The 12,849-nt window shown below is 47.8% G+C and overlaps 1 protein-coding gene across 1 annotated transcript in view; it reads right to left on the reverse strand.

Annotated features, from left to right (window-relative positions):
- The window catches only part of ghrhrb (growth hormone releasing hormone receptor b), a 45,667-nt gene extending 33,853 nt beyond the window's left edge, over nt 1-11,814 (reverse strand). The window contains exons 1-2 of the mRNA XM_029254958.1: nt 11,388-11,814; nt 3,257-3,365 (exon numbers count right to left, since the gene is read on the reverse strand). Coding sequence (XP_029110791.1) covers nt 3,257-3,365; nt 11,388-11,477 — 199 coding nt within the window. The 5' untranslated portion in view covers nt 11,478-11,814. The remainder of the gene's footprint in view (nt 1-3,256; nt 3,366-11,387) is intronic.
- Between the last annotated feature and the right edge of the window lie 1,035 nt (nt 11,815-12,849).

Genomic DNA, 12,849 nt, shown 5'->3' on the forward strand with positions numbered 1-12,849 from the left:
GGTCAGGATCTAGATGGGTCTCAGACAAGTTCCAGATAGGTTCCAGACAGGTTCCACATGTGCAAGTGAATGACTGCAGACAGGTCCCAGAGAGGTCCAAGAAGGGTTCCAGAGAGGTTCTATATGCATTTCAGATTCGTTCAAGAAGGATCTCATTTGCATGACTGTATAAAACAAAAGATGGGTCCAAGACACATTCCAGACGGATTCCAGACAGGCTTCACATGGAAGTGTAGAGGACAGCAGATGCTGTCTCACTCGGGTTTTGCGTCACCGTGTGTGTAGTTGTGTCTCAGCCTGTAACTGTGTCTGTAATTGTGAGAGCAGCGATGTCCAAGAAGGGTTCCGCTCAGGTTATAGAAAGGTCTCAGATGGCTCCCAGAAGGGTTCCAGACACGTTCGTGAGATGCAAACGAGTCCCACATGGGAGTGCAGAGAACAGCAGATGCATCCTAGATGGGTTTCAGACAGGGCCCACATGGGAACCGTGTGCGTGACCATATCAATGAGTAGACGGGTCTCGGGTGGGTTCCAGACACGTCTTGTGTGAGTGAGTATATAGAGCAGCAGACAGGTCTCTGGTAAACCAGGCAGGTCCCACGTAGAGGGGGCAGAGAAGAGCAGAATTGCCAGAGACAGAACCTGGGAAAGTCCTAAACAGGTCCACAAGGGTCCCACATGTGGCTGCAGAAAACAGCAGGCAGGTCCAAGGCAGGTCCCACGCATGTAGAGAAGAGCAGATGCGTCGCACATGTGACGAGAATCACTTAACAGTCCCTCTAATCTCTTTAGCCTCATTAAAATGCGCCCAAACGGAAAGATCTGATTGAAGCATTTAATTTTTCAAAAGGAATTAATAATGTAAATCGCAGAGGCTATTAACTTTGATTTCTGTTAAGAGGGATGAGAGGACACAGGTGGAGGACGCTACCGTGCTGACATTGGAGAGCAGGTCCCGCTTTGTCCCCTTTGTCCTTTTCTGTTTATTTGTCCTCACGATGGGTGCCTCGGTACATTTATACTATTGTGCCATCTTTCACTCCTCTGCTTCCTCTTCCGACAGGGTCACAAAGACCACGCATAAGACACGTAGGGACGCAAGTGCCTGGAATTCTTTGGGACTCGTCTTTTCCGGTGGACTAAAAATACACGGGATTTAGTCCAAAAAGGACAAAGTACAGGAGCGAACTAGATAGGAGCGCAGAGGAAAGCTGAGTTTAGTGACTCTTTTTGTAATTACACTGTTTTACCTTGTATTTATTATACTTGTATTATGCTTTGCAGGACACAGAGATCATAGTTTCTGAACTACATACCTACAATAAATAGTGTAAATTCTATGCAATCGCATGATAACACAAAAATAGTGAGATAGATATTTGAACAAACACCACACCTAAATAAAACAGCTTTATATATATATGAACATTACTTTTGTGTGACACTTTTCTCCAAAGCAGCTTACAATAATTTACCCATTTATACAGCTGGGTAATTTTACTATAGCAGTTTAGGAAAGGAACCTTGCTCAAGGGTACTATTACTAGAGGGGGAATCAAGCCTGCAACCTTCAGGTCCAGAGGCAGCAGCACCTCTAAAGACTACGCTACCAGCTGTCCATTTTATACTGTATATATACATATGTACAGTATATATGCATTTCATTTTAGGCATTTAACATTCAGAACGTGACAAACTATGATTTTTGCACGTGTGGCCCTCGAACCCGAGGCCTTTGTTCAGGAAAGGTTGAACAATCCTGCCCTAGGTGGACATCCAGCCCTCCTGGTCACCTTTGAAACGTTGGACACATTGAGAGACATTTCTGAAACAATCCAGCAGGACGGGTTCAACGCCGTGTTCAGTGGACGAGGGTGTGATGGGGGTGTGATGGTGCACCGTTGGAACCCGAGGCACAGATCATCCTCCGCAGCCTGGTGCAAACAGCGGAGGTCCCACAGGGCATTTCTGCCAAACCACGCAGATGAAAGGTTTTATTTATTTATCATGCATTTTTAATCACATTACGTTTAATTATGATTTTAATTTGCTCACTGCTCGTCCAAAGGGACCGAGCTGTAGCTGGAAACTTTGTTCGATTTTAAAACAAGTCCATATTTGCAGCAAGCAATTAAGGCCCCAGTCCGTCGCCCCCCTCAAGCTTACAGTTCATGGGCTCCTCATGTTACGAGTGGTTCAGTTATAACTTTATACTTCCCAGTTTATTTTTTATATTTAAGTGTATATTTACATTTCATTCTCTAATCCGTTTTCTAAAATTCCCACCTGTTGCAGAGCAAACGAAACTGTTTTTACCCTCCGAGACAATAGATGGCAGTAAAGAGCAGCTAAGCAGAATGGGAGAGTGGGGCCACCTTCGTTCAGCTCACTTCCGTAGTGTTTACACCTCGTATCGGAATGCAAAAGCTGTCAGGGATCAATAACAAGAGGAGGACCATTGCGCTATTATGGGATGGATGGGTGAACAATCGGCACTGAACAGCAGATTGGGCTGAGCATCTCCTTTTATTCTCAGCTGGGTTTAATGGGGTCACTTGTGAGTCCATCCTGTCCTCTGTCCATGGAGACCCGCCAGCCTCGGCTGAGTTAGCACGTCTAATCTTCCCTCCTCTACACCTGATTACATCTTGTCATTGCCTGCTGCGGCGTTGGCCCAATCCGGCTACGGGAACCCCGGGGCAACCGCGCCCCCCCCCCCCCTCGTTTTCCATTAGACATAACAAGGTGACGGACGAGCTCCTTCGGGGCGGGCGGCGGCTGGGCCGCACTATCGACGGTCCACACCGCTTTGTGGAGCTGACATCAGCGAGGTCGCTGCGCCGGTCTCGCTCACCTATTGAAAAATGTCAGGCTTTCGTTGTCTTATCTTCAGTCAGACAAGAACCCACACGCCCCCATCCCCCCAGCGCCCCGCACACACACTCAGGTTGCGGTCAGGTAGCCCGCGGACGCACAATCATGGCTTTTCAGTGCAGGATCAGTGTGTCCTTCTGTGACTTCCTTTGAGGTGAGACAGAAGCTACACAGAAGGGTTTGTGGTGTGTAAGGTGGGCAGACGAGGGGTGGATACCGGTCCAAAACAGCACACTCGGCTCATTTGTCCTGGCTGTCCTACAAGCGTAACTGTGATCACTCCCCTACAGGCCTGGACGCTCCCACTGTCATCAGTCCAAGGCATCAGCAGAAAATGAGCTCTGTGTTCAAACCCCTTCGAACCCCCGTTTTGGGCTCTCACCTGTCCTTGTGGTCCAGTTTCGGGCCTCCTGCCTGCGGGCCAGCAGGCACAGCTCCTGGGCTTTGGCGAGCTGCGTTATTATCGCACAGTCGGGGTGGATGGCATCGGCCTGCGGAGGAAGGTGACAGGGTCTAAGGTCACTTTCTGGTCATAAGGAAGTGCAGGAGCTGAAGGACGTTGATGGTTTAAATAAAGGACCGGACCCCAGGGGGGCAGTTGGGCCCAGTGGTGGTCAAAACCTAAATTTGCACATTAAGGATACAATATAAGCCAGATGGCTTCAGGCTCCACAGGGGGGCTTCCTGCTGGACCGCTGAGAAGTGAAGGAATGAAGAAGGTGAATCTTCACCGCTGACACCAGGTCGTCATCCACACACCACATTCTCAACACCTGACCGTGACGCAGAGGGAAGGACAATTAAGGTCCATAAACTCTCTTTGGAAGAGAAAAAAATGTCCGTTTTTTTAAGACTATGAGTCGTGTTCATGTAAAAATTTTATGGTAAAGATGTAGAAATGTGTGTCAGACCATCATGAAGCAACTCAATCCTCTTCATACGTTATTTTTGTGTCTTTGGTTTTGCTCAGACTTGGTTGTCCATCAAAATAGTCCATCTTTACTACAGTTTTCACATTTAAACTCTTTCTAAGGCTAAATTGACTGATCACAACAAAACCACTTTACTCATGTCCGTGTGCCATACTGAAAACACCAATATACTGTTCACCGCGCTCTTACCCTATGGACTCTGACCATTCTTTCACCTTGAGCTATATTTACTTTGCTATAGTGTTAATATGTGGTTCAGCATCATTAAGTAGGTGGCACCAATTTCACAATTTCTTTAAAAAGTGGACATTGATCCTTCTTCCCTCTGTGTCTTCGGTTGATTCTTTATTATCTGAAGGTCACAGGTACAAATCCCATCAACTGCTGTAGTGCCCTTGAGCAAGGTCCTGACCTCAAGTAGCTCCAGTCATTTTGAAAGAAGTGGAAAAATGCAGGTAGAGAGACATTCAATTATTATTATTATTATTATTATTATTATTATTATTATTATTATTATGACTGTTGTTGTTGTTGTTATTTTTATTGATGATGATGATGAACTGCCTTGTTATGTTGCGTTACTACAATTAGTGCCAACTATTGAAGTAACTCTGCCCATTTTAATGGTATTTGGTGATATAAATAGATGTTCCTTTTGGGGCTCAGGAAAACATTGAAAGTTTTTCCCATTGAAATAATGGTAAAATTTCCACCTTCCAAGAAATCAAGGCCTTTTCAGGAACAAATTACCCTGGTAAGGCGGGAGATTATTGAACTGTGAGTTTATATTAACGTTACATTTTAAACTCAGTTTTCTGTTTTATTGTGTCGGTGATACTGGAATGTTGTGACAACATTTCGGGAACGTTGCTCTCTCTCTCACTCACACACACACTCAGAGCACACCATGGCATGGAGTATCGAACTGGTGGGAGTGATCTTCTGGGTTAGAGGTCGTGGTTGAGGTGGAAAAGCGCTCTGGTACCAGCGTACTGCAGGGCCCAAGGATTTACCCAACCGGCTCGCTGTCCCAGCAGAAGCTACCCACCCCGGGGGTGTGTAGCAGGGCACCGCAGGTACCGAGAGCCCCTCGCGACTACCCTCCCAACCCAGCACCTGCTTTCCCAACCCTCCTCAGGAGGTGGAGTGAAGCCCGTCACTAGGCGACAAGGTAAATGGTGCTAATCGACAGTGGTGGAAAGGACAGGGGTGTAAAAACACAGGCAGAGCCCATGAGCCAACCGTGAGTAAGACACCGCGGTATGCCGCACAGCCGGAGCTGCCCCCCAAGCGGTCACCTCTCAGCCTACGGCTCTCAAGAGCTCATACTAGATGAGTGCGCTGGAAATGAATAGAGGATTTATCGACCGCGGAGGGAAGGCCGTCAAAATTTACTGTCGCAGAAGACGGTAGATGTAGAGGTGCTGCGAAAGGCCTCCTCCACGCTGGCATTTCCCAGCACCCCTGCAAAGCTGCTCTGCAGCACGTTCCCCGTGGGTCGGTCACTTTTTTAGACCCCCAGTGTGGTCAGCAGCACCAGCAACAGCCTTTACTCACTGCTTTCTCCTTTGTCAACCTTCTCCACACGTGGATTGTGATCGTTAAAAATTGCAAATTGCGCCCAACCATCGCGAAGAAGCGCCCGTCCAAGTGGGAGTCGCTGCGGGAGGTCAAGCGGCAGACTGTAAGTTGACGAGATGGAGCCAGACTAAAATCGCTTGGTTTTGTCATATATCAGCACACAGTATCCAGCACAGTTCACATGACCTCATTACATGTCATTTGAAACAAAATCACACACTAATTAAATAAAGAACGGGTGATCAAGGTCCAGGGTATGTGGAAAAAAAAATTAATGGCACCTTTCAAAGAAAACCTTCCAAGCTTTGTCATTTACATAAATATAATTAACACAGTGTCGTCATTCCGCCCCCATCCCCCCCACCCCCCACTGTACCCACATAATTTAATAAGGATTCATTATCTTTAATAAAGTTACTGACAGTCTACTTACGTACGATGTAAATCAGTGGAACAGCCGGACGGGATTTACAAACAGTTTGTAACATATTTCATTGCTAAGAAACACAAAGCAGCGCAATCAGAGAACATTTAAATCGGAAGACTCTGCATAATTTAGCAAAGTGTGCAGCACATAATCTTAAATACTATGATAATGTTTGATAATATTACGCTTCCCTTCCCTTACGCTTCCCATGGACACGGTTCTTTGGCTACGAATTCACTGCAGCCGAAACTGTACTGTTCATCCCTTCGTCCATCCAATTAAAGAGAGAGAAATGTTCTCCTACAAACAAAAACAAACAAACAAACAAACAAACATTTGGATAGTGGAGAACGTTGATACGACCACAGCAAAGCTATCACCGGAAGCATATGTGATGGGACTGAGGTTGTCTTCTTTGGACCTGAGAAGATTGAACTCCCTCAAAAAGACAGGAATGAAAAAGAAGAAGAAGAAGAACAACAACAACAACATGAAGAACGAAGAAGAAGAAGAAGAAGAAGAGCAGCAACCAGATGGATGGACTCAACCATGGTGAATATGGACATACCCCCTCAAAACAAGCAGAGAACAGAAAGTTCCAGGCACTCTACATGGTCACCAAAAGTTGACATCAGTGACAAAGACGGGAAAACCTCAGTCACATAAATGAGGGTTCGACACCCCATCCAGGACTTTGGAGTCTTGACTGATCATGCATTTTTTCCACAGTGAAATTCTAGAAATGCTTCTGAAACTGTGAGGATTTAGTTCAGCCAGCAATGAAAAACTCAGAGAAGCTGGACAACAAATGAAGAGCTTAAGAAACAGACACCTTCTCCCAGAATATTCAACAGTTCTCTTTTGTGTGTGTGACACCACCATGTTGCTGGTTCACATCCCTGCAGTAGCTCCCATAGAAGTGACATTCAAATAGCAAATACATACACAATCATAGCAGATGGTGTTGGACTCATTGATGGAGCTGTCAGGAGATCAGGAGAACAGTGGCTCTCAAAGACATGGGTTCAAGACCCTTCTTCAATGTAAGAGGAATTCAGCAGCTCTGAAGGACACAGAGCTCATTATTCCACATTGGGGACAAAACTGAGAACCTTCAGACTTTCAATTCTGGACCCCTTGTGAGCGTGACCATTGAACAGCCAGATGCAGAGGAGGTCAGTGCTCTTGCTGGAATGTTGGGAGTGATCTTTCCCGAAGGTATCAACGTGCAGATCCTCTGACCATCTTTTTGACCGCAAGATACATGGGAACACAGTAAATGGTACTGCGCTGACTGGAGATACCAGTGACAGCAATCATACCAGCCATGCTGGTGGTCGAGGTGGTAGCGGTAAAGATATTAGCTCAGCAGTAATAACACCACACTGAGTGCAGAGCGCCACCTAGCAGAGACATGAGCGGTGGTGACCAGCACTCGTATTGATACGATACACACTGAGTCCCTCCTGAGTCCACTGAATGACCTCTCTGCCTAAATGGATCTGGACTCCATGTGCAGCACCTTCAGGACATTCTGCACTGTGAGCCACGGAGCTGTGTGCACCTCCTCGTCCATCTCCCCTTTCCCGTCCTGGTGGCCCGTCCACCTGCACACATCCCCCCTCCCCTAACACCACACCTACACATCATGGTTGTCACCTGGCCTTCCATCGCGGAGGAACAAGCTTACGCTGAACGCCAGTGGGCTTCGAAGTACGAAGTACACAGCAACATACATAACACGCACCAGCACAGTGTGCACGTATACTGTCTACACACACACACACAAAATATGTATGATATCATATCTATCACCAGGGTCTCATCATCTCAGCCTCTGGCCTATGACGCTCAAACAAGTGCCGTGTATCAACATGAGATAAAATATGAACTATTGTCAGTATTAAATACCACAGGTATCATTTTGGGTGTGTGTGTGTGTGTGTGTGTGTGTGTATGGCAGGGTGGCCTGCAGTTGCTGCGCAATGCGTCCTCAGAGGAGAGCATTGCTCTCAGCTCATTTCGCAGTCGACACAAGTGCCGTCGGACTCATTATCGCAAGGCGCTCCTCTCACCACCCGTTTCCTCTTTAAACATTTATGATTTTTTTTTTTTTCCCGAACGGGGTGCGGCACCGCCCGCGACCGCCCAAGGAAGCAGCGTGAGCGAGTACCACCCCGCTGGCTTTGATCTCCCTCGTCCTGCTCTCCATCACTCAAGGACGTTCTGCATTTCGGCCCGATCGCTTCCCAGGCCTCCGTCTCATCGCAGCCCCTTTTCCTCAGCACCGCTTTCCATCAAAAGGACCACTCGTTATACACACACACACACACACACACACACAGAGCATCGCACTCAGGAAGCGTAACCGAAAAGCCGAAAGACCCCAGATTCGGAGCGCTGGCACCCAGGAGGTGATGGTTCCCTTTGGCGAAGTTCTCGAACCCCGAGCTCTTTCATCGGAAACCTGACTGCAAACACAGAGGCGCTCAAATAGCACCAGGCGCTGGAGCGGTGATTTTTTCAGGGTGATACTCTGCCAAAGGGGATGAAGGATGAATGATGAGCAGAGGCTGGGTCTTGTAACAATTTAAAGTGCACGGTGACACCGTGCAGCGCGGGAAACCTGTGCGGTTCGAACCTGCAGCCAAGGAGTTTGACCCCCTGCTCCAGCTCGCACAGCCTGTGCTCCAGCGCATCCCTCAATCAGTCCATTATCACCGTCATCCCCCTCTTGGTTGCCAGGTGACCTCCAGTGAAGTAGCGATGATTCCGTCCGCCCATCCAGATGTGACCCCCCCCCAGTGAGGTCGGCGGGGGTCCAGAAAAAATCTCGCTCCTAACGCTGGTGCCAAGGGCTACAGGAGCCACGTGTGGGTGGAAGCCAAGGACCCGGCAGCGCAGCACCCCCCACCGTGTGTGTGTGTGTGTGTTTGTATACCTAGGAGTGTGTGAGAGCTCTCTGCCTCCTTCTTGGGCAGATGGTTCCACGCTGGGGGTGGAGGTGACCGCTGGCGCCTGCTGTGGAAGGTCGGGACTCTATCAGTCACAGCAGATGTTTCCTGAAATCTGAGCATCTTATCGATAATTTAAACACACAACGACTCTCTATATTAAATTCATATGAAAAATTACTTACAGATTTCACTCACAAATGTGAGTTCTGTAATAGTTGTTGGAAATATTAGTATTATTATAATTTACTCACTTATTATTGAAGCAACTTGAGGTTTGTGCACAGGTTATTTACAGGAATTTACCCATTTGTACAGCTGGGTCATTTTTACTCTACCACTTCACAGTAAGCGCCATCATGCAGCAAACTAGAGCAGCAGGTGAGAATTGACCCCGGGTTCTTTGATTGCAAGACAACGGTTGCAACCACAACAGCAATTCACAACCTTAGCACTGCCAGGATGTGAACCAGCAACCTTCAGGCAATCTGTGTTCGTGATGACCAGGCCAGCCGCTGCTACAACCGCCGCTCGCGTGCCTCATAAACTGCTGGAGAAGGTCCGGGATAACAAGGACCGCTCCCTTTAGCCAAGTATTGATCAGTCCACTTCGACAGAGGCATTTGATCACAGTAATGTGGCTGTGGGACGAGTTCTGTTACTGTACATTTCAGTAATACCTTCGCAAGACACAAAGGATAAACTGCTTTAGAAAATTAAAACAGCAGCCATTCTGTTTAAGCCTTGAACTGCTCATTATGTATTAGATATTAGACTTGGTTTTTAAAATAGTATTCTATTATTATTATTATTATTATTATTAGTTTTTTGGGAGGGTTGCATTGTCCAAATATGTTAACTTGTTCAGAATGTGTTTTCAAATTCCTGAGGAGTAGGTGGTAAGAGGTTATGGAATTACTCTTCATTTTTTTCCATTTATTCATTTATATATGTAGCAGAATATATATTCATAAATTAAGTACTTTTATGTGTATGCACATTTGAATCACCTACACCTGGACCTCAGTAGTGTCTCACTGAATTCATGATTTACATTCAGGTCAGTTAGTGTGAAAGGACAGAAGGACAGTGAGGTAAGGAAGCGTGTTCCTCAAAGTAACCAACGCATGAGTTTAACCTTCAATGCGGAGCTGGAGCTCTGAGAGTAGAATCGGAGTTCTCAACAAGGACCCGTAGTGTGAACGTGGAGACGAAGCTTTGAACATGAGCTGCTACTCAGAGCTTTCTAGAACTCTGAACATGGAGCAGGACCTTTGAACGTGAACCTGGAGCTCTGCATTTGGAGCTGGAGCTTTGATCGTGGCGATAGATCTCTGAATAATGGAGCCGAAGTACGGAACATGGAGCTGGAACTTTGAATGTGGAGCTGGAGCTCTGAACGTGAAGCTGGTGATCCGAACATGCCGAGATGACGGACTCCCCACCCGGCCCTGCAGATGCGAGTTCTTGCTCAGACAATCCTCTATAACAGCAGGCGACAGTGAAGCACAACCCCACCGCTTGCCTGGGGACTCGTGGTTCCCAGCACACATGATCCGACTATCAAACCTCCAGCTGCTGGCAGCTCCATTCTCAGTCACATTTTCTAACACCAGGATTCAGCACCACATGTCCGAGTGCCTTAACCACTAAAACACGGCAGTTAAGGAGCAGCATGAGGAGGAGCAGAGATGATCTCAACAGGGCCTCAGATTGAGCTCCAGGGGGAAATGATATTTTACGTCACTGCCATTGGATCATCCGTAACCACCAGGAGAAAAATCTATACAAATTTTTACAAATGATACAAAATGATAAAATTATACAAACTGATAGAAAAAGATATTAATATAAAATGACACAAAGGAATACAAAACTGGTACAAAATCATGATATAAATGATACAAACCCAAAGAAAAGATACTAAATGATGTAAAATGATACATAGTAATAAGAAACTAGTGCTAAATTATTTAAATGATACAAACTGATACAAAACTGGTACAAAACGATATGATACAGTAATACGAAACTGACAGGATGATATAAAAGTGGTATAAAATTATAGAAAATGATACAAAGTGATACAACACTGATCGAAATGTATCGACCCACTGACACATGTCTGAGGTTCGTGTGCGGTTATGAATGAGGAGAAAATGAGAAAAAGAGATTGAAGTTCAATGGAAATGAAATTGAGGAACCGAGACGAGAGAAACGCGCGCTGATCCGGAGCTCCGACACGCAGCAGCCCTGTGTGTTTATCTATGATACTGCACTTGTGTGACATGAACTTTTCTGCATGTGATGTGTTTGTCTCTGTCTTTGTGTGTGTGTGTGTGTGTGTGTGTGTGTGTCCGAGCGCGCGAGCGAGACACGCAGCGGGGTGTCGGCGAAAGCGCGCAATGACTCGCGTTTTTTGCGCAACGATTTGTCGGGTCCGCTTGCCTTGACAGGACAGGTTGTGGAATTTCTGCTTCTACATTTTTAAATGTTTAGGTAAAAATCCCCACGCCGGGGGTAGGGAGGGGGGGCAATGGCAAGGTGTCAAAGGTGTGCTCGCATCGCAGAGTCCAAACAAAGTAAACGAGGTGATTCGGGGTAGGATTCTGCACTTACCAGCGTCCACGCGTCCCTGTGGAGCCACACATGGAGCAGGACGAGCTTGAGCCTCAGCGAGGACCACGATGGCATGGAGAGAAGATGCATGACGCGCTCCAAGTTCCGCGTCGTGCCGCCAAGAAACAAAATCGAAGGTATTTAAGACGAGAAGAAACAGCCGAGCGTGTTGGGTCCGAGCGAGACACACACACACAGACACACACACACGTTCAGATGTCCACGATGAGGTGCCGCGCGCGGGGTGGACAGCGGCGCTCCCACACACCCCCAGCGGAGGATGCTCTGCGAGGGTTCCACCACACGCAGGCACCTGCCGGCTGCGCGTAACCGCGCTGCAGGCGCGCGTCCCGAGGGTGTCGGCACGGGCGCGCCGCCTTTTACAGCGTCGCCGGGGAGGCGCGCCGACTCCTGCGCGCACCCGTTGGTTGCGAGACGGCTGTGGCGAAACGCGCGTCGCCGAGAGGCAGCCCGTGTTCGGAGCTCCACCCAGAATCCTCCAGGAGTTCGGGATGTGGAGTGAAATTGCGCAAAATAAGAAAAAAAAAAAAACAAAAAGTTTAAAAAGCTCCCAGGCTTGGTCCTCTGGTACCTCCCCCGCACAGAGTGATGGGGGTCAGGGAAAGACCATCCCTCCCTCATCTGCTGCTTGGGGGGGCAGGCATACTGCCCATCATCTCCTCCGCTGGCACCCAGGCTCTCCTCTCCAAGTGCATGAGCCGGCAGCCGTGCCCCGGTGGCCACGCTGGAGACCAGGCTTGGCAGGATGCACGCTGTTCCATTAATCTTATAAATGGGTGTTTTTGCCCCCAGGCCACGGAGCGGAGAGCAGGAGATAAGATGTACCAAGCGGGGGATGAGATGTTATCTGGAGACTGACATGAGGAACATGGTGTCATCGCCCTGGAGTGTCCAGGGTCTTCTCCACCTCCGCCTTAGAAAAGCTGGCGGAAATATGAGAGAATCGCGTCAGTTCTGCTGATGAGGCCGTTAAACTGCATTAGTTTCCATTGTGGAGTGACTTAGACCGCCCCCCCACCTCCCAGCCAACCCCCTAGAGAAGGTGAAGAAGGTGTTGGGATGAAGTTCCTGAAAGAATGGGCAGATATTAGAGAGAAGATCAGGTGCAGGAGCTCACTGTTCAGCACCTGCACCCCCCAGGGTCAGTCATTCAGTCATTGCGATCGCACACACTCTTCAGGGTGGGGTGGTACAGCGAGTAGAGCTGCTGTTTCACAGGGCCTGGGAGGTGAGAGAGGATGTGGGTTCAATGCCCACTCAGTCTACATGGAGTTTGCATGTTCTCTGTGTGGGTTTCCTCTGGGTGCTCTGGTTTCCTCCAACAGTCTGATGACATGTTGTTCAGGTTCCCCCCATAATGTGTGTGTTCCACTGATGTATGGATGAGTGACCCAGTGTAAGTAGTGTTTCTAGCAGTGTAAGTCACCATGGTGAATAAGGT

This window comes from Scleropages formosus, chromosome 9 (assembly GCF_900964775.1).
Source record: "Scleropages formosus chromosome 9, fSclFor1.1, whole genome shotgun sequence".
In the NCBI taxonomy this organism is placed as follows: Eukaryota; Metazoa; Chordata; class Actinopteri; order Osteoglossiformes; family Osteoglossidae; genus Scleropages; species Scleropages formosus.